General features: G+C 46.5%; 4 protein-coding genes across 5 annotated transcripts; 2 read left to right on the forward strand and 2 right to left on the reverse strand.

Annotated features, from left to right (window-relative positions):
- The first annotated feature begins 8,870 nt into the window (after positions 1-8,870).
- On the forward strand, positions 8,871-11,342 carry BTBD18 (BTB domain containing 18). Its single transcript, XM_084894864.1, has one exon. The coding sequence runs from the start codon at positions 9,102-9,104 to the stop codon at positions 10,947-10,949; it is 1,848 nt and encodes a 615-aa protein (XP_084750990.1). The 5' UTR covers positions 8,871-9,101; the 3' UTR covers positions 10,950-11,342.
- Positions 11,343-11,475: 133 nt separating this feature from the next.
- Positions 11,476-13,797, reverse strand: SELENOH (selenoprotein H). Its single transcript, XM_084894978.1, has 4 exons — positions 13,204-13,797; positions 12,973-13,118; positions 12,754-12,884; positions 11,476-11,666 (listed from the first exon to the last, which is right to left on the reverse strand). The coding sequence occupies exons 1-3, from the start codon at positions 13,539-13,541 to the stop codon at positions 12,784-12,786; spliced, it is 585 nt and encodes a 194-aa protein (XP_084751104.1). The 5' UTR covers positions 13,542-13,797; the 3' UTR covers positions 11,476-11,666; positions 12,754-12,783.
- Positions 13,798-13,922: 125 nt separating this feature from the next.
- Positions 13,923-21,190, reverse strand: TMX2 (thioredoxin related transmembrane protein 2). 2 transcript variants are annotated; one of them, XM_084894956.1, is made up of 8 exons: positions 20,926-21,188; positions 17,219-17,279; positions 16,860-16,973; positions 16,525-16,601; positions 16,179-16,285; positions 15,949-16,014; positions 15,727-15,856; positions 13,923-14,716 (listed from the first exon to the last, which is right to left on the reverse strand). In XM_084894956.1, the coding sequence occupies exons 1-8, from the start codon at positions 21,112-21,114 to the stop codon at positions 14,570-14,572; spliced, it is 891 nt and encodes a 296-aa protein (XP_084751082.1). In that variant the 5' UTR covers positions 21,115-21,188; the 3' UTR covers positions 13,923-14,569. The 2 variants fall into 2 exon arrangements, with proteins under 2 accessions (XP_084751082.1, XP_084751083.1); XM_084894957.1 differs by lacking the exon at positions 13,923-14,716 and having other exon boundaries at positions 15,732-15,856; positions 15,960-16,014; positions 20,926-21,190.
- Positions 21,191-21,433: 243 nt separating this feature from the next.
- Positions 21,434-26,694, forward strand: MED19 (mediator complex subunit 19). Its single transcript, XM_084894969.1, has 5 exons — positions 21,434-21,741; positions 25,344-25,600; positions 25,764-25,860; positions 26,175-26,269; positions 26,463-26,694. The coding sequence occupies exons 1-5, from the start codon at positions 21,435-21,437 to the stop codon at positions 26,529-26,531; spliced, it is 825 nt and encodes a 274-aa protein (XP_084751095.1). The 5' UTR covers position 21,434; the 3' UTR covers positions 26,532-26,694.
- Positions 26,695-27,787: the final 1,093 nt, after the last annotated feature.

The following is a 27,787-nucleotide window of genomic DNA, read 5'->3' on the forward strand; positions in this document are numbered from 1 at the left end:
CATCAGGTGACATGGAACCGAAGCTAGGAACCGGGCCTAGCACACACAGGGCAAGGACCCACTGTCCAGATTGATAACGTGGGTTGACATTCTCGCTAAATGTTTATGAACTTGAGATCATTTAACTTTTCCATGTCATCCCTGAAAACAGCTGTTTCCAGTCAGGAAGTGTTCTAAACAAACCAGCTCTGGAAGGACACCGCAGACCACTCCAGACGGGAAGTCCTGCAACCCTCTCTGGTCAGCAGTTCGCCAAGATTGGGAGCTGACGTGAAATCTGGGAAAATGTGAATTCAGAAAGTAGCCCAGTAACCTTGCTCCTGGCCTTAGGAGATGTCTGGATGAGAGATTCGGGGACGACGCGCGAGGAGAGCCATCTCAGGGGCTATTTCCTCCATTAAGCCTGGAGCCATCTTAACAGGGCTGCCGCCATTTGCAACTTCTCCTCCGGAAGTCTCCTTCTAGTGCTCTGGGGCCTGCCCAATTGGAGCGTCCAGACCCTGTTTTCGGGGTGTTCGCTCAGTGATGAGGGGGGAGAAGCCGGCTACCACCGGAATTCCTCCGATTCCTCCCACCCGGCTACCATCAGAACCCCTCCGACCCGGCTACCATCAGAATTCCTCTGACCCCACTTCTCGCGCCGACCTTCTCCCTCTGCTCTCAAGTACCTCGAGACTTAACATCCCGCCAAAGTGCTCCTCCTCCTGTGATTGGCTGTCCCAGAAGCCTTCGGCCAATGGGGATGATGTATCCCGGCAGACTACACCCGAGAGCTGCGGCGGAGGAAGGACGTCGGCCCCACGACGCATGTGCGCGAGGGCAGCAGCGCGAGGTGCGTGGCGCCGGGCGCGCGTGGCCGCAGTCATCGCCTCCCGGTGCATGAGGGTGCCCCGCAGGAAGAGGACGCCAGGGAGACGGAGGCAGGCTGCAAACGCCGTGCGGCCATAGCTGGCGGTGAGGGCGAACCCTGAATTCGGGCCTCCAGGATCCCCACACTCTATTCCCAGAAACCTTTGCGTTAAGGAATCTCTCGTGAAAGGAGTTGGGCCAGGGCGTCTGGGCGCCCAGCTTTGCAGGGCCTTCCCTGAAGCCCTGCTTGTTAGGCAAACTCTGATTCCCTTGGTTCCGGGCGGGGAGAGGAGGAACCTGAGGCGACTCACCCACCTGTGCTGCTTTCTTGGCGAACCCTCCCGGGTCGAGGCTGGACCCCGGGAGGAAGCAAGCACAGAGAGGACAGCAGGGGCAACTCCTACTGCAGAGCTAGTTCTGGTTGGGTCTGGGGCAAGGCGGGAGCTGGTGGGTTGGTAAGCTTCCCCAGGGCCTCAGTTTGGGCCCTTGCAACAGCTGCCAACCTCCTCCATCCGCATCTCTGGCTGGATCTGTATTGAACCTACCCTTTCTTTTTTTCTTTTTCTTTTTTTAATATATTTTTTTAAATATACTTTATTGCCGGGACCGGTTTGGCTCAGTGGATAGAGCGTCGGCCTGCGGACTGAAGGGTCCCGGGTTCGATTCCGGTCAGGGCATGTACCTTGGTTGCGGGCACATCTCCAGTAGGGGGTGTGCAGGAGGCAGCTGATCGATGGTTCTCTCTCATCGATGTTTCTATCTATCTGTCCCTCTCTCTGCCTCTCTGTGAAAAATCAATAAAATATATTTAAAATATACTTTATTGATTTCTTACAGAGAGGAAGAGAGAGGGACAGAGAGTTAGAGAGACATCGGTGAGAGAGAACCATCGATCAGCTGCCTCCTGCACTCCCCCTACTGGGGATGTGCCCGCAACCAAGGTACATGCCCTTGACCGGAATCGAACCCGGGACCCTTCAGTCCGCAGGCCGACGCTCTATCCACTGAGCCAAACCGGTTTCGGCGAACCTGCCCTTTCTTAATTTTTACTTTTTTTCTTTCCTGATAGTTTGATGTTAACTCTTCTGATCATCGGTGCCACCTGATAGAAAACTGCATGCCAGGAGAGGAACACCAGCTGTGCAGTAAGTGTAAGGGGTTCAGGGCAAAAAGCTGGAAATGTAGTTAGCCTGAAGTCAGAGTATCCAGTTTGTTTTGGTTGGGGTAGAAAGCTTAATTATCCCTGTCCATTGTTAGCCAGGTAATCAACTGGACTGACAAACCTAAAGGCCAGATTCTTTGCCAAATGGAATCAGGCTCGCTTTAATCAGGAACATCTGAACCATTAGGTAATGTCCTAATTTCCGTGCCGGACCTTCCCACCAACTCCAGCAGCTTTTTCTTCACTGTGCACCCTCTGCTGGTTAGTGTGGTAGAGTGAGCTCAGAGAAAAGATGTATACACTTACTAGAGAATTTTATATTCATATTGTTTCTTAAATGTTAAATTGAGGATAATACCCATGTAACTCTGGAGTGTGATACTCAGGAAGAATATGAGTAGTCAGAACTATAGATACTGTGAATGAGGAAATTTCAAGGATAATAGCTACCATTTTGGGGGCGATAGTTATTATGTGCCAGGCACTCATAGAACTAAGCAATTTTACCTGCATTGATTCATTTAGTCTTTAAAATAACCCTAATGCCGAAACCGGTTTGGCTCAGTGGATAGAGCATCGCCTGCGGACTGAAGGGTCCCAGGTTCAATTTCAGGGCATGTACCTTGGTTGTGGACACATCCTCAGTAGGGGGTGTGCAAGAGGCAGCTGGTCGATGTTTCTCTCTCATGGATGTTTCTAACTCTCTCTCCCTCTCCCTTCCTCTCTGTAAAAAATCAATAAAATATATATTAAAATAAAAAAACCCTAAGAGGTAACTTCAGTTATCAGTTCCATTTCATAGATGAGAAAAGTGAGACTCGAAGTTAGGTTATTTACCTGAGATTCAAATTGAGACTTATCTTGTATCTCATGAAGCTATGATAGTCTTTCTTGAAATATCTTGGCACTATTTCTGGGCTTATGGGTCCTCAACTTTCAAATTTTTCTGCCATTTCAAAGACAGAAAAAGGTATAAGCATAGTTCTGAAATGAGTGTTCTTTTATCCACAGGAATCTGATCTGTGAAAACCTAGGTTTATTAATAGACCAACATGTGTTCTCCTGCCAGTCCCAAAATCATATACAGAAATTCCCGGTTCCTCCGGTTGGCTTTTCTGCAGCTGTATCACCAGCAACAGAGGGGGGTATTCTGTGATGTCCTTCTGCAGGCAGAAGGTAAGAGACTGCAGCAGGTCCTCTGATAACATTGTTTTGTTCAATGTTGCTTCATTACAACATTAATAAAAAAATAAAATTGATTCCCAGCTAGGCCACTGTCTGGATTTTGCACTTTCTCCCCATGCCCCATTGCTAGTTTCCTCCCACATCCCGAAGATGTGTATGTTAGGTGAATTAGCATGTCCGAGTTGTCCCAGTCTGAGTGGGTATAAGAGTATGTTTGTGAGTGCACCCTATAAGGGAAGGGTGTTTATCCAGGGTTGATTCCTGCCTTGAGCTGCCTTATAGGCTTTGGCCACATACAACCCTAAAGTAGAATAAGCAGGTTCGAAAATAGTTATCTGACTTGCTTTTATTAATCATTAGAGGCCCGGTGCACAAAATTCATACATTGTGGGGGGGGGGGGGGTCCCTCAACCTGGCCTGCAGTGACACAAGTGTTCTGTGCCCAGTCTGACCAGAGGCCTTCCATGACTGGGCGCAGAATGCTTGCCTTATTGCCAGGGCAATGATGAAAGCCCCCCCCTTCTCCCTACTCCCCCCCCCCCCCCCCCCCGTCCTGTGCCCGCTGCCCAGAGGCCCTCCGCTGCTGGGGTGGAACGCTTGCCATGGTGACAAAGCAAGCATTCCGCCAGGCTGCTCACGCTGCCCACTGTCAGCGGCTGCCCCTCAGGACTGGGAGACTCCAGCAGAGCTAAGACAACTGGGTGCCGCCATCTTTGGCAGAGTGATGGTCAATTTGCATATTCCCTCTTTATTAGATAGGATTCTTTTTTTTTTAATTTATTGATTTTTTACAGAGAGGAAGGGAGAGAGATAGAGAGTTAGAAACATCAATGAGAGAGAGTCATCGATCAGCCACCTCCTGCACACCCGCAACCAAGGTACATGCCCCCAACTAGAATCAAACCTGGGACTCTTCAGTCCCCAGGCCAACGCTCCATCCACTGAGCCTAACCGGTTTCAGCTAGATAGGATTCTTAACCATACAAATACCTCACATTTATTGCAATGTTTAATATTGTGTTTTGGTTCTTTATTAAATAGCTTGGTGACATTTTTGTGACCAAAAATATGCTATAGAAACTTAACTCTTGTTTACATAATTAGCCTATGGTAAAATTTCTTTATAGTCATTTTGCTTAAAGTTCCAGTTTCTAAAAACCTGTCAATGACATTGAGAACTTACTGTAGTGAGGACTCAATTGAAAACTCACCATAGAATAAGATAAAAAGACTTTAGAACCAGGAAGAGAACAAAACCAGGGGGAAAAAAAAAAGTGTTCTTGCCTTTGAGCACTGTAAGTTATTTGTTAAAGAGCTGTTTGTGCCAAAACCAATTTGGCTCAGTGGATAGAGCATCGGCCTGCGGACTGAAGGGTCCTGGGTTCGATTCCAGTTGAGGGCATGTACCTTGGTTGCTGGCACATCCCCAGTGGGGGATGTGTAGGAGGCAGCTGGTCAATGTTTCTCTCTCATCAATGTTTCTACCTCTCTATTCCTCTCCCTTCCTCTCTGTAAAAAAATCAATAAAATATATATATAAAAAAAAAAAAAAACTTTGGAGGAAAAAAAAAGAGCTGTTTGTTTTCTAAGATAGTTATATTTGCAAGTGTGAAAATCAGACTATACACTTTTTCTGTTAAAAAATGAAGTTAGCCCCACCCAGTTTGAGTGGATAGGAGCATCAGCCTGCAGATCAAAGGGTCCCGGGTTCAATTCTGGTCAAGGGCATATACCTCAGTTGTAGGGTCCTCCCTGGTCCATGTGTAGAAGGCTGCCAATCAATGTGTTTCTCTTTCCTTCCCTCCACTCTCTCCGAAAGATCAATGGAAGAATATCCTCAGGTGAGGATTAACCAAAATATAATAATTGTAAAGTTTCTTTAAGTCTAGAAATTCTATAAAACTTGGATAATATAATGGGATGGTCGTGAGTATTGAGTTAACATATGTAAAGCACTCAGAAAAATGCTTTTAATATATTAGGTGATGCTATTACATAGTTTCCTATTTTCTTGCCAATCTGTTGCTTTTTTTATTCTTGTCTTCAAATTTATGGTTTTTATTGTTGTTTGACCTAAAATACAGATGTGGGCAAAAGTAGGTTTACAGTTGTTCATACAGAAAAACATATAACACAAGAATCTATATATATATATAATAAAAACCTAAATGAGTTATGACTGAATGACTGGAACCAGTCACTGCAATGTGCACTGACCATCAGGGGGCAATGCAGGAGCTGCCCCCTGGTGGTCAGTGCATTCCCACAGGGGGAGCGCCATTCAGCCAGAAGCTAGGCTCACAGCTGGTGAGAGCAGCTGCAGCAGCGGGAGCCTCTCCTGCCTCTGCATCAGCGCTTCTGAGCAGCAAGCAGCAGGGGCAGGCGCAGCAGGCCAGGATGAGTGTGAGTGGTGCGGCACCCAGCCCTGGCTTGGGCTCCTCCCTGGCCACCTGCCATTTGGCGCATTGCTATATCCCTCAGGCGATGCCCAACTGTGGGCTTAGGCTTGATCCCCGTAGGCTAAACTGGTCTGTGGAGATTAGGCCTAAACCGGCAGTCGGACATCCTCCGAGGGGTCCTGGATTGCAAGAGGGCACAGGCCAGGATAAGGGTCCCCTTTCTCTCCCCTCCTCCCCCCCCCCCCCACGCCATCCCCTGTGCACAAATCCATGCACCAGCCCTCTAGTAAATAATATAAAACTAAGCTGTGTGGCGAGACTGGTTTGGCTCAGTGAATAGAGTGTTGGCTTGTGTACTGGGGGGTCCTGGGTTCAGTTCCAGTAGAGGGCATGTGCATTGGTTGTGGGCACATCCCCGGTGGGGTGGGGGTGGGGGGGATGTGTGTGCAGGAGGCAGCTGGCCAATGTTTCTCTCTCATCGATGTTTCTGGCTATCTGTCCCTCTCCCTTCCTCTCTGTAAAAAATTAAAGTATATTAAAAAAACAAAACAAAAAACTAAGCTGTGTTTGGCATACTCACAATTGTAAACCAGCTTTTGGTCACCCCTGTATATATACCTTATTTCTACCTCTTCCCTTTATATTTGATATGTTAAATCAACATGAGATTGAGCCTGGGAAAGGCCCAATACTAGGAGTCAGTTTACATTCTATTATAGCTTTTTATTTAGTAACTGAGAAATGGGCAAGTTACTTCATTTCTCTGGAGCTCAGTTTCATTTATAGAAAGGGATTTTGACAACAGTATTGTATAGCACTCTACAGTTTAAATAGTATATATTCTACAGTATATGTCTCTTATAACAGCCTTGTGAAATAAATAATGTTATATATAAGGTAAACGAACTGAGGCCCAGAGAATTAAGTGACTTGCCTGTTCGTTCTCTTAGTAAGTGCAGAGTTGGGATTCATTCCTTAATTCAGAATAAACAAAAAAAGTATTGGCTATTGTATGCTAGTGCACTATACTAGTATGGGCACACAGTATATGTAAAGATAAGTCCTTCCTTGAAAGGAAATCACTTTATAAACAGTGTATTCAGATAGGAGCGGGAGGGACAGGCATTCTCATGGGAGTGAGGGTAACTGTGTAGTATGATAACAAATTGGGGTAACTATTGGCTGATTTTTAAAAAATATATTTTATTGATTTTTTTTATAGAGAGGAAGGGAAAGAGATAGCTAGAAACATCAATGAGAGAGAGACATTGACCAGCTGTCTCCTGCACACCTCACACCAGAGATGTACCCACAACCAAGGAACATGCCCTTGACCGGAATCGAACCTGGGACCTCTCAGTCTGCAGGCTGATGCTATCCACTGAGTCAAACCGGTTTCGGCAAGAAGCATCTTTTACAGGCTTGAGGAGTTTGGGGGATGGGGATTAGGGAGATTTTCTTGGAGGAAGTAACCCCCTATAGTGAGGTCTGAAGAGCAAACAGAAGTAGGAAGAAGTAAGGAAAGGTTTTCCCCAGGCAAAGAGAACAGAATATACAGAGAATTAGAGATGTGACCAGTGATTTGTGAGTGGCTCCTTTTGGCTAGAGTGCAGACTACAGGGAGTGACCAGAAATATTTCTAGAGAAATTAGCAACAGCCATGTGAGGTCTGAAGTGTTATACAAAGGAAGTAGATCTTGTCCTCAGAACATTGGGAATTGTATTTATAGGTTTTAAGGTCATGATCAGATACCTACTTTTAGAAACAGCACTCAAGCTACATTAAGAATTATTTGATTACTCATGGGCCCAGATAGAAGGCTGTTTTGTAATCCAGAAGAGAGAGGATAGTGGCCTGAACTAAGATATAGAGAAATAATTTTTAAGACTTCTTACACTTGAGTATAAATTCTGTAACCAGCCACACTCCCTAAATCCCAGTACACATCTTTTGTTTGCCACTTACTAACCATATAATTGTAGGCACATATTTAAATATGCCAAAATTTATTCATCTATAATAACAAAGCTACTTCATAGGGGTCTGATGAAGACTAAATGAATACTGATAAAACTCTTAGAATAATACTTGGCAAATAATGACTAAAAAATGACTTGCTTTTAAAAAAATTAATGCTTAGCCCTAATTGGTGTGGTTCAGTTGATAAAGCATTGACCTGCAGACTGAAGGGTCCCAGGTTCAATTCAGATCAAGGGCACATGCCCCGTTGCAGACTCAATCCCCAGTAAGGGGCATGCAAGAAGCAGGCAATCAACGATTTTCATCATTGACGTTTCTCTCCCTCTCCCTTGCTTTCTGAAATCAATCAATCAATATATATATATGTATATATATATATTTTATATATATTTTATTGATTTTGTACAGAGAGGGAGATACAGAGGAAGGGAGATACAGAGGAAGGGAGATACAGTTAGAAACATCAATGAGAAAGAGTCATCGATCAGCTGCCTCTTGCACACCCCCTACTGGGAATATGCCCGCAACCAAGGTACATGCCCTTGACCAGAATCGAACCCTAGACCCTTCAGTCCCCAAGCCGACGCTCTATCCATTGAGCCAAACCGGTTTCGGCAATAAAAATATATTTTTTTAAATGTTTAATTAAATGCAGTAGGTAAAGGAGAACAATCAAAGATAACTTCAAGTGCTCAGGTTTGAACAACTGGGTGAATGTGATACTTTATTTTGAAATAAACACTTTTGGTGGCGTCATCAGCAAGCCTTTGGTATTTGAAGCCATTGGAGAGATTACCCAGGAAGTGCCCATAAAGTGAGAAGGTGGTTCAGCACAGACCACTGCCTATTAAGCAGTAGATAGAGCTCAGGAGAGAACTGAGCTCTGAGTGTACATATCCAAAGGTCATGCCCTTTCTATTAAAGCACAAGCAGCTTCTATAGCTTTTTTACATTCGTGTGTATCACAAAAATTTATTTAGCAGGTATTAGATCCTACTCTGTCAAACATTGGGTATACTGCAGTAAGACAGTCGGTCCTTACTTTTAGTGAAGGGGGATGATACAGATTGCTAAGTGCTATGATAGCTGCAGAATACCTGTGTTCAGGAACACCAAACCCAGATATGGGATAGAGTGGGGGAAGGCTTTTTGAAAAAAGTAATATCCAAACTAGATTTTTAGTTAGCTAGGTAATAGCTCAAGGTTCCAGGAAGGCAAAAGGGACATATTTTTCCTTCTACTTGAACTTCCATGGAGGGAAATTGAGAGAAGCAACTCATTTCAGTAGTAGTATCTGTGCTTAGCTCATGAACATGCCAGCCTGCATGAGATAACTAAGTGTTTGGGTTTCCCTCCAGGTGAGGTAGTCCCAGCCCATTGCTGTATCCTGTCCGCCTGCAGCCCCTTCTTCACAAAGCGCCTGGAGCAGGAGAGGCCAGCTCAGGGTTGTAAGGTGGTGCTGGAGCTGGGGGGCCTGAAGATCACGACACTTAGGAAGCTGGTGGACTTCCTGTACACCTCAGAAATGGAAGTATCTCTGGAAGAAGCCCAAGATGTGCTTTCTGCTGCCCGTCAGCTCCGAATCTCTGAGCTAGAATCCCTTCAGCTAGAGGGTGGGAAGTTAGTAAAGGCCCCTCAGGGCCGAAGACTGAACAGGGAGTGCTTACAACCTCCAAGTGCTGCACCAATCTCTGCCAGGGTGGTGGCATCCAGCCACTGCCCTACTCCACTGCCTGTTACCCAGACTCCTTGTCCTCTTGGGACAGTGAGATTGAAGTTGTCAGGGAAGGACGAAGGGCCCCAGGACAAGAGCAACCGACAGAATGCAGGGAACTTATCTGGCACTCTTTTGCTCAAGAGGAAGGTCAGAGCCTGCCCAGCTCTGGAGGAAGCAAGCTCTTTGCCATCAAGCCATAGTCAGGGATCTAAAGAAAACAAGAGTGACCCTGCCCTTGGTCCTACAGAGCTTTCCCCACCCAGCTTGTACCCCTCTGTGGATAAGCGACTCTTGCCCAGAAAGATCAGACTGAGTCGTTCAAAGCTGTCGCCCGATGTCTATATATCCAAGCCTTCCAGCATTTTAAGTGGATCCAGTTCAGTGCCAGCTGCCCCTGGCCGGCGTCTTTGGCGACAAAAGAGTATAAATAAAGAAGTGCTAGAGGACAAGGATACACCACAGAGAGCCAGTCCTCTACAAAGCACCTCAAGCCCATCTGGTCTTGGAAAGATGGGTGGGAGTAAGAAATGGAGCCCTGAAGTCAGGGCACCTAATTTAGACTCTGCAGAAGAGGGGCAGGTTGGGAGAGTGAAGCTTAGGAAGACTGTTAATGGGACCTGCTGGGAGGTGGTACAGGAACCTCCCCTCAAAACCTCTACAGAGAGCCCTCATGTCCCAGAACCTGGAGACTCAAAAGAGCCTCCAGGAATTCAGCCATCCTCAGTCAACCAGCTAGAAATGTCATCAACTAGAATAGACCTGTGTCAGGACTCCCCTGTGTCCTGTAAGCTACAAGACATTCTGCTCTCTGCTAGCCACTCCCCAGACCATCAAGTGGTGAAGTCCGAGTTTGGATCCAGTCCAGAGCTGGCAGGGAAGAAACCTGGTTTTGATGTTGACTGCAGGGAGTCATATGCATTTGACACGGCTCTGCTAGAGCAGCCCTGTGAAGCCGAGGAGTACCGAATCACAAGTGTTGCTGCCACCAGTGAGCTGGAGGAGATCTTGGACTTCATGCTATGTGGCTCAGACATTGAGCATCCTACAGTGTCTCTGGAGAGTCCTGAAGCTGAGGGCTGCAGGACCCCTAGTTATCACTTGACAGAAACAGGAAAGAACTGGATGGAAGGGGAAGAATGGTATTTACCAGACATGGAACTCTGGCCCAGGGAGCTAACTGGATTAGAGAAGGAACCTGTTGGTGAGAACAAAGAGACAATTGAATCCTTTAGCCCCCTTGTCATGCCCTCTAAGATTAGTGAAGGGGAGGTGCTTTCTGCAGGACACTCCTGGACTCAAGACCAGGAAATTACCAGTTCCAAGCCACTGGATGGTCAGAGGGACAAACTTCTCCACATTGACTCCCTTGACCTTCCCCAAAGGTCCTATGGGGACCTCTTACCTCCCTGTTCTAACTGGGTAGAGACAGGGCTGGAAGTAACTATGGAAGAGGTGCTATACCCTGCCCTAGAACCAGGCAAGGAGGTACTTAATAGCAACTCTGAGCTGTTAGACTCACCTTGTGGCAGCCCTGAAGAGGAAGAGATTGATGTGGTAGACTGGACATCAGAGGGGAAGCTAGTACTTACCAGTATTCCCTCCGTATGGCCAGACCCTTCCTCAGAGTCAGAAACAGAGGTAGATATACTAACCTAGTGGATAGGGAAGGCAGTTTAGGGGCCCTGGGAGGATGGGAAATGTTGGCTAGCTAAAGTGGTATTGGCAGAGAGGCTAGCACATGTCTGCCCTCTTAGCACAAGAGGCAGGCATTCCCCTTGCTCTCCTTAGCCTATGCTCTCCCCTCCCCAGGTTTTGGGAGCTGGGCAGAAATTTAGTACCATGGGTAGAAAATTATGAACTTGAACCTTCTTCGTTCCTTATAACCTACTTTAAAGTGACAAATAAGTAGAATAGTAAACTATGAGGTCTCCAACTCTAGTGTTTCATAGGTAACAGCCAAGGCCAGGTCTCCCAGGATAAGACACGGCGAATTCAGGAAAAATTAAGTACATCCTCTGCAGTAGTTCTGTCAGAGAAGTTCCAAAAGGTGTGAAGTGGTGCTGGAGTGGAACACAGTGTACGGGAGAGGACATCCAGCACCTTATATGTGGGACTTGTTTATGAAACACACAAAGGAGACCAATCCCATAGGCTGGCTTTTATCCCTTACCATATAATTAAGTTTTACTTCATTAGTCAAGTACTTTATTTCAACTTTTATTAAACCAAATCCAAGAACTTTTCAATGCCTTACTAGAGTGTTGCCTCACAACTGAACCATCAATTCTGGAGAAGAAACTATAGCTTCAGGCACATAACTGAAGTTTGGCCATGTCCCGTCATAAATGCTCCAACATCACCAGAAACAGAAAGCTGTGAAAACAAGAGGAAGAAAAATGTTAGTAGAGATCTAGTACCCAGTGGTCAGCAAACTGTGGCTCGTGAGCATCGGTTTGCTGCTCTGTAGACTAATGAGTTTGCCGACCACTGCCTTAGGGAAAAACACTTAAAAAAAACATTTTAATAATGTACTAATGTCTTTAACCTGAAGTCAAAACTTCTGGGTAAGGGTAATGCCTTACAAAGTGGTCGGCAAACTCAGTCAACAGAGCAGCAAGAGACGGCTCTCAAGTTGCAGTTTGCCGACCACTGATCTAGGCAATCATATAGCCTGAGGAAGGCGTGTTCCTCCATCCTTGAACCCAAAGACTCAGGAGAGCTCAAGGATTGCACCCCCCTCCCACATCTCAAGGTTATGAGGCACATACCTATCATATGTGAAAGCACTGTATGAACCACTAGATAGGAAAACGACAAATTTAAGGGAATAAGAGTACAGTAATGAAGTGTTACCATATGGGACTATTAATAGAAAGACCCTACTAGGAACAAATAACACAAGAGGGTTGGGTAAGTATGCATGAAGTTACACAAAGGTTTTGCCAATAAAAGGGGAAATCACAACCTATACAAATAAACACGTGTCAGTGATTTTAACTCATAAGTGAGGGTACTGGTAGGATTTACAATCCACTTTGAAGATTCAAAACACCCGCCACCAGGGGTGTGGAAAATGAGATATTTTACAAAACCGGCCCATACCCTCAGGACAATAAACTGTACCTTCAAAGGACATAAATCGCATTTCTACAAATCATTTACATTTGTCTTTGAGACAAGCCTTAGAACTTAGATTATGAAATAAAACCTGGAATTAATAAAGGGCACACTAGATAGAACACAGTAAAAAAACAAAAATGCTGATTTCAGTTTTTTCCTACCAATGTAAAGGGAAAGAGGTATTGTATTCCCAATAGAGGAAATACTGAGAACAATTAAAGGGGGGAGGGGGTGTTTGTGTATGGTAGCTCCTCTGTGAAATTCGGTGTAACAGTTGCTTCGAAAATATCCACACCAAGATCAACCCATCCCTCCCTCGACCGTCGCCCCCATTTCAAACCTCAGCGTGAGGATCTCGGCCCAGGCCTCCCTACGAAAGGTACTTCTTCAGCTTCTCTACGACCTCCTGCGGCTCGGGGAACTTGAGCTTGCGTGGGGGCCCCTTCTTAATCCCAGTCCAGAGCTCCACACCTGGGGAAGGACGGGAAGAAGCGGCGTTACCACCTCCCCCGCGGTGAGGCCGGCCCTTCCCCTCCTCCAGCCCCGGGTCCCCACTCACTGCTGCCGTCCGGGCGCAGCAGCGTCACCTCGAAGCTGCCCCTGCGGGGCTTGGCGGGGTTCACCTGCACCGGGAGCTCCGAGGCCTCCAGGCGCAGCGCCTGGCTCAGGGCCGCGGCGTTGCGCCCGTACACGCGTCAGCTCGTGCTAGGAGACGAAGAGGGTCAGAGATCAGGGCTCCGGGTGTGCGCCGCCCTCACCCCCCTTCTCCGCGCCTCCCCGGGGCCCTCACCAATGCTCGATGACGACCGTCGCCTCCTCCACCTCCTTCTGGCCGTCAGCCAGCTTCTCCTGCTTCCCCGCGGCCGGGCCCGCCGCCGCCTCGGCCTTCCGCTTCCTCCCGCGGGAAGCCATGGAACCCGGCCCGGGAACAGGGTGGAGACGCGGCCACGGAGCAGCGGGCAGCCCCTGTGCGAGCTCCAAACCGCAGGCCCAAACCTCCGCGCCCAGAACAAAACGTCTCCCCCGCGGCGGGAAGCGTGGCGCACGCGGTCCGGGGCGGGACCTCCGGGCACACCCACTCTGCACGCCGGGCCGGGGGAGCACCAGGCCCAACCACCTGCGCCTCATAGAAATTTGCTTAGTGAATCCATGAGGCACCGCAGGGGCTGGGACAAGAACTAGGTAGCTCTAAAATCAATCCTGTTTCAGGTTTTTCTTTAACCGCAACCGCACGAGCGGCTAAATAGTCATAATGAACTCGGACATTCCCCCCACCCCGCAATTAAAACTTCTTCCCTGGGACCTATCCCGAGGCTAGTCTACAATCTTAACGGGGTGCGACCCCAACTCTGGATTTAAAGAAACTGTTCCTCCCCAACTCTCCCCAATCCTGGGTATCAATGACTGGTATATGGTGAAACTAATGAGAATGGCCTTTGAAGTTACTAAGAAATTAAGCAATTCCTTTGCAGTAGCCAGGCTTTTTAATACACAGAGGCGCAAACAAAAGGAAATCCCAGTGTCTTTTATTATGGAAAACCATCAACTGGGTGTGGGGGAGTAGGTAGGAAGGTAAGGGAAACCCCAATCCTGCCCTAGGGCTCTCTTCCAGGCCCCACCCCACAAAGGAAGGCCTTAAACTTCTATTCCCCTTCCTCCCAACCTCCATATTGTGGTTAAAGGTTTGTCCTTGGGACGAGTAACAAAATTAGGTTTATTTTTAATGAAGGCCAAAGACCAAGCCAGGGGGCTTAAAGAAGTAAGGGTCCTTGAGGAAAAATTTTTAGTGCAGACTCTGTACCCTGGCATCTTATGTTAGGGTTCAACCTACTGTAAAAGTCAGTCCAGTAAGGAATACTGAAAAACAACATGGTGGAGATGTTGTGAGTGGAGGGCAGCACTCCAAGCTTGGCGAGAAAGCACTTCCTCTTCCATTATGTGAGATCTCTCCCTTCCTCCAGTGAAATGTGCCTGTCAATTCCCTGGATGCCTCTTTAAAACCAGAAGCAGCACCCTGCACCACCCGGGCACAGCCAAACAGGGAAAGCATAAATAAAAGGCGAAGCCTCACTCAGGCAAGGCTGTGGTTACAGAAGGGGCAGGGCTTCAAAGGTGCCTAGGATTGACCAGAAGGAAGCACTAACAAGGCAGGAAACCTATTTGTCCTTCTTGCTTTCCCCATCTGGCACTGCTGTGGAGGTTGAGGCCACAGGCTGCTCCTCTGGAGTATTATCTCCAGTCTTCCATTGCTTCTTGGCCCTCTGATACAGTTCATTCAAGCTGAATTCTCGGATCACATTCTCCTGCACAAAGGAGATGCAGAGGTCAAGGTTGGGGAGGAGAGTTCAGAGTTTGGAAAATAAGAAGTATTTAGGCACAGTTTAGGAAAAGAGGAAGCAAAGCACAGAAATCTACTCTAACCTAAATCTCTTTTATGGGTACCTAAAAGTCAACTAATACTTAAGCACCTATTATGTGCTATACCAAGAATTATAACTACATTATAATGTAATCTGCAAAACAACACTACGAGCCGAAATCGATTTGGCTCAGTGGATAGAGCGTCAGCCTGCTGACTGAAAGGTCCCAGGTTCCATTCCGGTCAAGGGCGTGTACATTAGTTGCGGGCACAGCCCCAGTAGGGGGTGTGCAGGAGGCAGCTGGTCAATGTTTCTCTCTCATTGATGTTTCTAACTTTCTATCCCTCTCCCTTCCACTCTGTAAAAAATCAATAAAATATATATATATTTAAAATGCCTCTATCTTCTTAAAAAAACAACAACACTATGAGCTAGGTATTACTGTCTGCAATTTACTGCTAAGAAACCTAGGGGCTGCCGAAGCCGGTTTGGCTCAGTGGTAGAGCGTCGGTCTGCGGACTGAAAGGTCCCAGGTTCGATTCCGGTCAAGGGCATGTACCTTGGTTACAGGCACAATCCCAGTAGGGGGTGTGCAAGAGGCAGCTGGTCGATGTATCTCTCTCATCGACGTTTCTAGCTCTCCATCTCTCTCCCTTCATCTCTGTAAAAAATCAATAAAATATATATATATTAAAAAAAAAAAAAAAAAAAGGAACCTAGGGGCTACAGACTATAGATACAGGTCCTTTAAGACTGAATGTTAACTAATAATTCCCCAGGACTAGCAGGAGAAGTATAATATAAATTTGCTGAGTGAATTCATGAATAAGATCTAATAACTAATCCACATTGTGTGTAAGTGGTAGAGCGAGGAATCAAACCCAGGTTGGGCTTCAACGACCACCTACTGTCCCATATGCTTCTCTAAACCACTTGCCCCCTCTTCCCTGTACCTCAGAGAAAGTCCAGGAGACAGCTCGTCCTTTCTTATCGATCTGTGGCCGCCGCATGACTTCCTTGCCACCTTGGAACAGGATCAGGGTAGGAAGCTGCTTGGTGAGGGGGGATGTGCTCACTTTGTACCTACAGGGCCCAGAAAGTGCTCTGTAACCGAATCTGTATACGTCACTCAAAGTGATTCCCTGTTTACACCCTCCACTCAGGCCCTTACGTACCGTTTACTAACATCAGTGTAGCGTCCAACATCCACCTTCCCAAAATTGAGCCCTGTACAGTTGTACCTGGGAAGGATATATTATTTAACATAGTGTGAGAAGAAGAATGGATTGAGGGAAGTAGAAATACAGCTATTGGGGGAGATGCCTTTGGTTGCAATGTACAAAAATCAGTGAGAGGGAAAGTACAGCCTCTCAATTCCCATCATCCCCCGCTCTGCACCACTCACTTGAGGGAGAGGTCAGCGTAGATTGGAGCAAATGATTGGCAGTCATTAGACCAATTGGCAAAGAACTCCACAATCCAAGTGACCCTCTTGTCCCGCTCCAGCTCTTCCTGCCACACACAGGGAAGAAACAGTGAGCTGGATCACACGGGCCCCTGGAAAGGTTCAGAGCTTAGCATCTTAATTCCTCATCAGGGCTTCCCCTCTCTGCCTCCCTTAGCTCCCACGATGAACCAAAAACCCTTGACTTCCATTCTGAAGCACAGTTGCTCCTCCTAGTGAGTAAGGTGCACAACTACAAAATTACCCACAATGGACCCAAGAAATGGGAGGGAGGATGATCACTCACATCAATGGTTTTATCATTGAAGTACTTGATGTACTCAGGGCCCATGTATAGGGGAGGCTTGCATGTCATCAGGAACACTAAACACACAAAGAATATATATGTTGAAGGAAACAGATAAGGCCTTGGGCAAGGCTTTCCTTTCAAACCAAATCAAAGACTTCAAGCACCAAAGAACACACACTTTGTGGGCTGATATTCCCTTCCTCTTAAAATAAAGTCTCTGTAGATTCACACCGTCTTGAGCTACGCACGTAATTAGGAACAGATATGGAAGAAGAAGACTATGGAGAAACTGGTTTGAATTGGGTTCCAACCAAGTCTTGTAGTCTCCTTACCTATGCAGAGTGTGATGTAAAGCAGGCCCATGCGAATATCCAGGCGGAAGAAAAGAATTGCATTGGCCACTTTACTGAACATGAAGATGTTGCCTATATGTTGCTCCACAGTGACTGAAACACAAAGATGTCACGGGTCAGGCTAGGCGGCAAGCTCCTATATCCCATTCTTTGTCCCTCTTCCTGAAATACTTTGAAATGGGAGAGGGGGAAAGGGATAAAAGTCCAAGATCAAATTCAGCGTTGGTATAGAACGAGGCACTGGTACATTAAATAATGCTCTCTCATAACATGAGTGAAAACAGCTCCGAAGGGCTTTAGGCCTACCCTTGGGAGACAGAGAAACAGGCTAAACTTACTGGACCTGCGGTTCTTCATCATCACGATGGCACTGAGAAACATCAGGATCTCTATTTCTCTCTGCAACAGAATCAAAGTGGCAGAAATGCAATCAGCAGAGGTAACTTGGGTGGGTAAAGGAGCCAATATGGAACAAAACCCAACAGAGATCCAAAGAGGGAACGATAACAATAAATAACTACGCTAAGGCGTAGTGGGAAAAACACCAGTCAGAAGATCTAGGTTCAAGTTCTAACCCTGCCGCAACCTGACTGGTGCCTTTCAGCGCATCAACTGCTGAGCTTTGGTTTCTTCCGTTGAATAACATCTACCTCAAAATGCTATTGTAAAGATTAAATGATATGAATATCATATCATTTGTATAAAGTATAACATGGAATAAAAATGTGAGAAATTACAACCAATTCTCTGACCCTGGGAAAATGAAACTTTTCCGGGGAGACTTTCTTATAATATTACATTCATACAATATATGGTTATTTACTTTATTTGGTTTTGCCTAAGTTAAATTACTCCTCTTCATCTAATATTCACTAATAATCATGCACCTTTAATATAATCTGAAACCTGAAGGAGGCATTTCAGAGCTCCTAAAGGCCCTTTTCAGTGACACTGATGGTTCTCTCTCCCTTTTCTTCTCTGAAATCAACTAAAAAAAAAAGCCCTAACTGGTTTGGCTCAGTCAATAGAGTCTTGGCCTACGGACCAAAGGGTCCCAGGTTCAATTCTGGTCTAGGGCTTGCACTAATATCTGGGTTGCATGCTCCTCCCTGGCCTGGGCCCTGGTTAGAGCTCATGCAGGAGGCAACCAATTATGTGTTTTTCTCACATCGATATTTGTCTTTCCATCTCTCTTCCACTCTCCTTGGAAATGAATGGAAAAATATCCTCGGAGGAGAATTAAAAAAAGAAAGAAAAGAAATTGGTTAGAATTGAGACTTAAAATTGTAGAAGGATGGATTTAAAAAGGGAACTGTGGTCAATCAGGAGACCAACGATTAGGATTAACAGAAATATTCTGGCTCTATAGCAAAGACTAGCTATGTATACTCTGATACTAACTATGTACACTCTGATTATTTCCTTTTCTTCCTGGACAAACTGTAGCTAGACTCTCTGTCTCCTTACATCTAGGGAGAACTGTGTGAGGAGCACTCCTGAATAGAATGTGAATGAAAGTGATGTGTCACTGTTGCACAAAGGCAGTAAGAAAGGGTGTGTCACTGCATTCCAGGTCTCTCTCTTCATCTGCTGTCAGGACGAAGCTGGGATGACCTTAAGTCCATAAATTGAAGACAGTATGAGACTGGATTCCAGACTAACTATATGAAGCAGACCTCTTTCCGCACCCCCCCCCATCCCCCCGCCCATTTATTTTTAATTGAATTTTTTACAGAGAGGAAGGGAGAGGGATAGAGTTAGAAACATAGATGAGAGAGAAACATTGATCAGCTGCCTTCTATACACCCCTTATTAGGGATGTGCACGCAAACAAGGTACATGCCCTTGATTGGAATCGAACCTGGGACCCTTCAGTCTGCAGACCGATGCTATCCACTGAGCCCAACTGGTTAGGGCAGCAGAGCCCTTTTGATTGATTGTTCTGCTTGTTTGCTCATTGTTTTTAAATTTTTTTTTTATTATGGACATTTTCAAACATGCACATAAGTTGAGAGGATACTGAATGATAGCAGAATATGATACCCCAAAATATGCCACTTTGGCTGAAGGATTTTTTTGAAGGCAACTGAGAACAACTAAATACAAAAAAAAAAAAAAAAGCCCCAACCTATTGTATTTGTCTAAAAACAAGATATAAAGTTTCGAACCCACTCTATCAGGAAGGGCAACAGCTAATTAAGGGAGATAACCTTAATCCCTATCAGCCTGAAGACAGCGCCAGAGGAGTTTATATAATACTAGAGGCCCGGTGCACGAAGTTTGTGCACCCGAGGGGGTGGGGGGTTTATCCCTCAGCCCAGCCTGCACCCTCTCTAATCTGGGACCCCGCAAGAGATGTCCAACTGCCCATTTAGGCCTGATCCCATGGAGCAGTTGGACATCCCTCTCACAATCCAGGACTCCTGGCTCCCAACTGCTTGCCTGCCTGCCTGCCTGCCTGACTGCCCCTAACGCTTCTGCCTGCTAGCCTAATCACCCCCTAACCACTCCCCTGCCAACCTGATCAACACCTAACTGCTCCCCTGCCAGCCTGGTCACCCCTAACTGCCCTCCCCTGCCAGCCTGGTCACCCCTAACTGCCCTCCCCTGCCAGCCTGGTCACACCTAACTGCCCTCCCCTGCAGGCCTGGTCACCCCCAACTCCCCTCCCCTGCAGGCCTGTTCCCTCCAAACTGCCCTCCCCTGTTGGTCTGATGGCCCACAACTGCCCTCCCCTACCGGCCATCTTGTGTGTTGGAGTAACAGTCAATTTGCATATTATTCTTTTATTAGATAAGATACTAGCCTTTATATACCATTAGTTTATGTTCCTAGTCACCTTTGGAAGTCTAACACTTCTGACTAGTCATTTCTCCATAACTTTACTGTTCCTTGTTAAAGATACTGTAAGTCAGAGTTTTAAGCCACCTCTTTAGTAAAATCTTTACTAATATCATATTTTTCAGTCCCATTTTGGTGAAAGTGGTACAGGATATCAGATAAAAATAGGATCTTTTGGAGTGACATGGCTAAACTTAAGCTAATTAATAGTATGGTCTGGGAAAGGACGGGGGAAATATTAAAGAGTAAACAAGGGATGGAGGATAAAAGTAAGGGAGTGGGCTCTGGTAAAGGTCAAGACTCATTTTTGGAAAAAAGATCAAAACTCAGGATAGCCCTCCTTCCTCAGAAACAGATGCTGCTATTACAGCAGAGGGCACAGAGCTTCCTCAACTGATTTGTCTGGGTGCTCTCTGCACCCCCACTCGGAAAGTATACAGCAAGAGGCTTGGGATCATTTATGATGTATTTGTTACAATTTCCTTTCAATTGGTGTAACAATTTTATTACTCATTTTTGCATCCTCCGAATACAGCATAGTTCCAAGCATATAGTGTGTATTAAGAAGTGGATGATGCCTGACTGGTTTGGGTCAGTGGATAGAGCGTCGGCCTGCGGACTGAGGGGTCCCGGGTTCGATTCCGGTCAAGGGCATTTACCTTGGTTGCGGGCACATCCCCAGTGTGCAGGAGGCAGCTGATGGATGTTTCTCTCTCATCGATATTTCTAACTCTTTATCCCTCTCCCTACCTTTCTGTAAAAAAAAAAAAAATCAATAAAATTATTATTTTTTTTTAAAGTGGATGGTGTGTAGGAAATATGGCCAGGAGCATGGTTTCAAGTCCTACTTGTGTGACCTTGGACAAGCTGCCTAATCACGCGGAGATCAACTTCTCCACCCATAAAACGGGAACACTACTACTGGCTTATCTCAAAGGCTCCTTGAGAGGCTTCACCCACGAGCAGCACTGTTAATGACTGTGCACACACATACGCGGAGTTTGGGTATGACTGTGGTGCAGGCTAACCCTTTTGACCATCTTCATTAAACAAGAAGAGATTTAGACTCGATTACGGTCCAGGCTCTCTACTTCAATGGTGAGTCCGCTACCGGCTCGGCATTCCGGGTCCCCAGGATGCAACCACGGAGAAAGGGACCGTCAAGGTCGCGGGGTCCTTCCTAACGAAGGCGGGGGTCGCTCACCCAGTCAAAGTCACACGGGTTGCCGTCTTCGCGCTGCGTGGGGAGAGTGTGACAGAGCGGGGGCAGCTTCCTCACGAGTAGGAAGGCCGCGGAGAGCAGGGCTGAAAGAAGGTAGTAAGGTCGGGCCAGCCATCGTGAAAGACGCGGCACCGAATACACCAATGCAATCAGAGGTGCCAGGACCGCCATCTTCTCGGCAGGCGGCACTGGCCGCTCTCGGGCGTCGCTAGGCCTGGCCCCGCCTCTCCGACCATTGAGACTTCCAGTGGGCCGAGACTTGGAAGCACCGCCTCCAGAGCCAAAAGCAGATTTCTGATTGGACGCTACGGTAGGGACGCCCTAAAAAAGGCATATGATACCTTATTGGTCAATCTAGCTGTCGCTTTTCCACTTAAGTCATTTTATTGGATATAGGTGAGCTAGTACTTCCGGTACGTACTCTTCAAGCGACGGAAGTAGCTGCCGGAACAAGGGAGGCAGGTCCCGAGGCACCCAATGATAAGTGGCTCATGGAGGAAGAGGGCGGTACGCCGGGGAAGGATTGTCCAATGAAAAGCACTAGCGCCAGACAGCAGGATAGCGCCGGGGCAGAAGGAAAGATGGAGAATTTCACGGCGCTGTTCGGAGCTCAGGCTGACCCACCTCCGCCCCCAACCGCACTCGGCTTCGGACCAGGAAAGCCTCCACCCCCGCCTCCTCCTCCTCCAGGCGGGGGGCCCGGCACGGCTCCGCCCCCCACCGCGGCCACGGCCCCTCCTGGTGCCGACAAGTCAGCAGCTGGTTGCGGTCCTTTCTACCTAATGCGGGAACTGCCAGGTGAGTGCCAGGCCTGGCCAAAATCAGCCAATCAGATCATAACGAGGGAGTGATGAGCGTGATGCTTAGCCGGCTAGCGGAGGTGCAAGGTAACCTGGGCAACTGGTACCAGAACCCAGGAGCTCTAAATCGAAAGGCGTCTGTGTAACAAGTTTGAGGAGATGGAAATCAAGAGTCATTTTGGACATGTTAAGGCTCCATAATGGCTTTTAGTTCATCCCAAGTTCTGCTTTTAGTTCATCCCATCAAGAGTGGAGGGAAATAATAATGGGTATTCGTACAGTAATTTGAAGTTCACGACGCAATTATATATGTAACAATATATAGGACAATTGTTACAGGTAGGCATTGTTATCTGCATTTTATAGTTGAAAAAAACTAAAGCATAGAGAGGTTGAAGCATAGAACCTTCCTTTGGTTAGTTGTTGGTTGATGTCTTCCACTGACCTTACCTACTCTGATTTTACCTATCAGTTGACAGATGTTGAATATATGTTTTGGGCAAATGTTGTGTGTATAGGAAGTAGAGGGGAGGACATATGGTGAGAAGAGGAACAAGATTAATAAGTCTGGTCCTTGTTTTTAAGTAGCTTCTTTTACTTAAGGATGCAAAGTATGTAGTTTAAGGATAGTGACCATATTTCTTGTCAAGGCCAATCTCATTATTTGGTGGTCATGCCTCACATAACTATGTAGTGGTTTTGAAAATATCCAAAATGAGAGCAAGAATAAGTAGTCACTTGAGCTAGACCTTGATGAATTTATATTATTGAAGAATATTAGGCAGACTTTTCCTATAATTAGGTCAGTTTTCCTAAAAGGAAACACAATGAGGGGTGTTTTTTGTTTTTCTCAGGAAATGACGGAGACCCATTTGGATGGGTCAGAAATTTTGCATAGGGGACTAATGGTTGACTAGGTCCCAAAGCTAAGTTATAATACAGTGTTTAACCATGAGTGCCATTGGAATTTTTAGGTCTTTTCTGAGGGTTATAGGAAATCATTGAAGATTTTTTAAAACTCAGGGGTACTGCTTCTAAAAATATCTAGAGAATGGGAGGTACCATGTATCAGCACATTATCCTCATATGCCAAGGTTCAATCCTTGGTCAGGGCACATACAAAAATCAACCAAACCTAATATATAAAAATGTCTGCAACAGCCGAACAAAGGCTCCACCAAACACCGGAAGTCAGTCTGCAGTCGGGGCTAGGTTGCTGAGGCGACCCAGCATTGACTACCCAGGAGGCTGCAGATCAGGCCCGAAGAGAGAGGCAGGGTCTGATCTGAAGCCTCTGTGGCAGCTGTTGATCAGCCACTGCCTTTCTTTCTCTTTGGGCTTTGCTAGCAGCTGCACCTCTGTTTCTCTCCAGGCCTCCACAGGGGCTGCTGATCAGCCCCGGCTCTCTGATCAGGCCTGGAGATAGGCCCAGAGACACTGACTGGCATAGAAACCAACCAGAACCAAATCTGGGTGAACTGTGAGGAGCCAATGACTGCCTAGGAGGCAGAGCTTGTCGCACTGACTGGCATAGAAATCGACCAGTCAAAACCAAATTTGCAGGCAGGGGAGGGCAGTTGGGGGTGAGATCAGGCCAGCTGAGGAGGGAAGTTGCAGTCTGTCAGGCAGGCAGAGACAGTTAGGGGCAATCAGGCTGGTAGGGGAGAGCAGTTGGGGGTGAGATCAGGCCAGCAGGAGAGGCCAGTTGGGGGCAAGATCAGGCCGGCAGGGGAGGGTACTTAGGGGCAATCTGGCAGGCAGGCAAAGGCAGTTAAGGCTGATCAGGCAGGTGAACGGTTAGGAGCCAGCAGTCCAGATTGTGAGAGGGATGTCTGATTGGAGAGGGTGCAAGTTGGGGTGAGGGAACCCCCACCCCCTTGGTGCATGAATTTTGTGCACTGGGCCACTAGTGGATACACAAATAAGTAGAACAACAAGTATCTTTCTCTGTCTCTCTCTGTCTCATCCCCCTCCTTTCTCTAAAATCAATCAATAAATAAAAAGCCATAGTATCTACATAGAATTGACTAAGTCACAGAGGTGAGGAACATCTGGCCCATGGGCCATTTAAGGTCCAAAAAATCATTTGGTCTAGCTCTGACGAGGCATGAGGGGTGAGTTAACTGTTTGATTAAATATAGCAGGCTAATTTTTAAGTTGATAATTTTGTATGATCCTCAAATGGTGTTATAAATATCTAAAAGGCCCTTGGCAGAAAAAAGGTTCCCCGATCCTGGACTAAGCGGAGATTGGAAATGCAAGATTAGTTTTCAGGAGAGGAGTTAGGGCTGGGAAGAGAGATTTTAAATCATGTTCATAGAACTGACAAAGTTGGAATGACTCTTAAAGTTCAGAAAAGGCAGTGTCTTCTCACCTGTAAGGAGGAGAGCCAACAAAGAGTGGGGGATAAAATCAGAATACTATAGCCAAAACTGGTTTGGCTCAGTGGAGTGTTGGCCTGCAGACTAAAAGGTCCCAGGTTCAATTCTGGTCAAGGGCATGTACCTTTGTTGCAGGCACATCCCCAGTAGGGGGTGTGCAAGAGGCAGCTGATCAATGATTCTCTCTCATCAATGTTTCTAACTCTATCCTTCTCTCTTCCTCTCTGTAAAAAAAACAATAAAATACATATTTTAAATCAGAATACTATAATGGTCAAAGGCAATACCAAGTTATGAGGAGAGGTACTCTGGCACTGTCTCCTACCATTAACAGTGTGTTTTTATTTTTATTGACTAGAGGCTCAGTGCACGAAATTGGTGCACAGGGGATGAGGGCAGTCTCCCTCAGCCCAGCCTGCACCCTCTCCAATCTGGGATCCTTCTCACAATCCAGGACTGCTGGCTCCCAACTGCTCGCTTGCCTGCCTGATTGCCCCTAACCACTTCTGCCTGCCAGCCTGATCACCCCCTAACCACTCCCCTGCCAGCCTGATTGATGCCAGCCCAGTTGCCCCTAACTGCCCTCCCCTGCCATCCTGGTCACACCTAACTGCCCTCCCCTGCAGGGCTGGCCACACCCAACTGCCCTCCCCTGCAGGCCTGGATCCCCCCTAACTGCCCTTCCCGGCAGGCCTGGTCACCCCCAACTTCCCTCCTCTGCCAGCCTGGTCACCCCTAACTGCCCTCCTCTGCAGGCTTGATCGTCCCCAACTGCCCTCCCTTGCAGGCTTGGTCCCTCCCAAATCCCTCCCCTGCTGGCCTTCTTGTGTCCACTTGGGGACAGCCATCTTGTGTATTGGAGTGCTGGTTAACTTGCATAATACTCTTTTATTAGATAGGATGAGAGTTGGGGAGGGAGAAACACCAATTTGCTGTTCCACTTTTATATGTATTCATTGGTTGATTCTTATTATGTGCCCTGACCAGAAATCGAACCCACAACCTTGGTATATGGTGATGACAATCCAACCAATTTAACTACTTGGCCAGGGCTGTCTCTTATCAATGGAATGTGATAATATCTTAAATACATTGAAATTTTTTTTTTTTCCGGTTCAAATGAACACATACTGAAAAGTATAAAGTATTATATAAATGTAAGTACAAATATTATGTGGCTGACTTAAATACATTTTATTATTTTCCCTGCGTTCTCTAGGCAGCACGGAGCTGACAGGCAGCACCAACCTGATCACACACTACAACCTGGAACATGCCTATAATAAATTCTGTGGGAAGAAAGTGAAAGAGAAGCTGAGTAACTTCCTGCCTGACCTACCCGGAATGATTGATCTGCCAGGTTCCCATGATAACAGCAGCCTCCGCTCCCTCATTGAGAAGCCCCCTATTCTTGGTGGCTCTTTCAATCCTATCACAGGAACCATGCTGGCTGGATTCCGCCTCCACACTGGCCCGGTGAGTCCCCTCTTGGGGAGGAAGGAGGCAAATGGGGAGGTCTGAAAGGCATGGAGGTAGTTTTTCTGTCCAAGTCTGTTCCTTCCTAACTTACTGAGCAGAACAATGGCGAGCAGGGGATTTGCTCCCTCCACTCACCCCGACCTTCCTTTGGTTCCTTCAGTTGCCGGAGCAATGTCGTCTGATGCATATTCAGCCTCCCAAGAAGAAGAATAAGCACAAGCACAAACAGAGCCGTACCCAGGATCCTGTCCCCCCAGGTAAGAAGCAGTTCTATTTAAAGCCAGAAAACCTGATGTTCTGAATCGGGTTCACCCATCCTCAGGGTGAAGAAAAAAAAGTTCTTTCCCGAGTCCTGGACTCCCAAATTCTCCTGAAAGAAGAAATTAATGTCCTGGGGTTTTCTGGGCAAGTGGGACCTTGGGACAGGGACCTTAGCAGTGCCTGCATAGCCTCTCTGGCCATTTGAACAAAAGCAGTTGCCAATGACTAGGGGTCTTCCTATAATCTGCAGAGTTCTAGCAGGAGAGGATTTTGAGCTCTGCAGTTGATAGGCACCTAATGTCTCCAACAGAAACGCCATCTGATTCAGATCACAAGAAAAAGAAAAAGAAGAAAGAAGAGGATCCTGAACGGAAAAGGAAGAAGAAAGAGAAGAAGAAAAAGAAGGTAAAATAGGGGCCTGTTGCTGTAGTCCAGTGAGTTTCCCTTATGTCTCACCCCTATACTAGGTAGAGTCCTTAGCTTCAGGTTGGACCAAAATTGAAAACTCAGGGCAGGTTGCTCTGTTTTCCCTTCCACTCCTGGTCAATGCCAAGGCTACTTCCTAGTTGTTCTTGTGCTCCTGCTTTGTCTTCCCCAGAACCGACACAGTCCAGACCACCCAGGTATGGGCAGTTCTCAGGCCAGCAGCAGCAGCAGCCTCCGCTAACAAGACAACTGGACTCTACCAGAATGACTTTTCCTGCTGTACTGAACCTGCTGTCAAAAACTGCCTTCCTGGCTCTTGGACACTGCCTTAGGAGCATCTCAGTGGCTGGATCAGAAGCAGACCTACTGTGCTCATAAGAGGAATGCATTATGAGAGAGAAGGGCCATGCTTTTGTAAGGCTCAGCCCAGCTTTCTCATGGACATCACTTCCTCTCCCAGGAAAGCTTTCTTTTCATCTCTTTTGTGCAGTTTGTCTGATTTACAACCTTATCTGATTTGTTAGGGTTTTTCTTAAAAAAAAAAAAAAAATTGCATTTATCAAACTGGCTGAAGTATGGCTGCCTATTAAGAGGTAAGTGCCTTTCTGTAAGAGTCAGAGATCTGGGTGGGGATTTGGGCTTTGTATTATATTATCAGTAGGCAGGGAACCAACCAAAATGAAATTGGGGAGCATGGTCCAAAGTTAGGAAGAGCTTCTTAATGCCTTTCCACAGAAGACAAATAAAATAACACCTTGCCCATAATGTTGACAACCAGACACCTGGATGATCTTCATACTCCATCTGAAGAGCTGATCCAGTTAGGGTTTACTGTATTCTAGGTCAATTTTGTGTGGAAACAGAGTAGCCAAACAACCACCTACAGTCACCACTGTACTTCAACAGGTTGATTCTTGGTCAAGCCCATGATTTTTTTTGAAGTGAATATCTGGCAAACAAAGGTAAATGCTTCTCTTATCTTTATACTAGTAGTAAGAACTTTGGAACTGCCTCATTCCTTAGTTAAGACAAAGTATTTGGTTGATGAGGAAACATTTCTAAGCTTCTAAGACAGCAACAAAAAGGCAGCCTACACTAACAAAATGTAAAATTAAATCCCTTTGGTCTTTGTAGGCCAAATAACTAAAATAAATCTGAGAAAACCCAGCTTAATGTAATCAGACTTGAAGTTAAATTGGCAGAACAGTTAAAATCTGTTGCTATGAGCCAAGGCTGTCCCAAGATCATAGAGGAAAAACCTCTCACTCATTTATCTCCAGTTTTAAAGTAGGATTTCAGAGGAAGAGTTCATATACTTATCAGCAGTGAAAATAAAGGGTTCTAGCCAGTTTTCTGAGATTAAGTGTCCAAGGGTGCCTATTAAAATTAGGGCCTTTTGCTTTTGCAAATAGAGACAAAAATAGGAGGTATCAAATTGAACTGCCACCCATCTGTACAGTTGGCTATTAAGAGAGCTTTCATACTTTGATCATTCAG

Source organism: Pipistrellus hanaki (genome assembly GCF_964339955.1).
Source record: "Pipistrellus hanaki genome assembly, chromosome: 9".
NCBI classification, from domain to species: domain Eukaryota; kingdom Metazoa; phylum Chordata; class Mammalia; order Chiroptera; family Vespertilionidae; genus Pipistrellus; species Pipistrellus hanaki.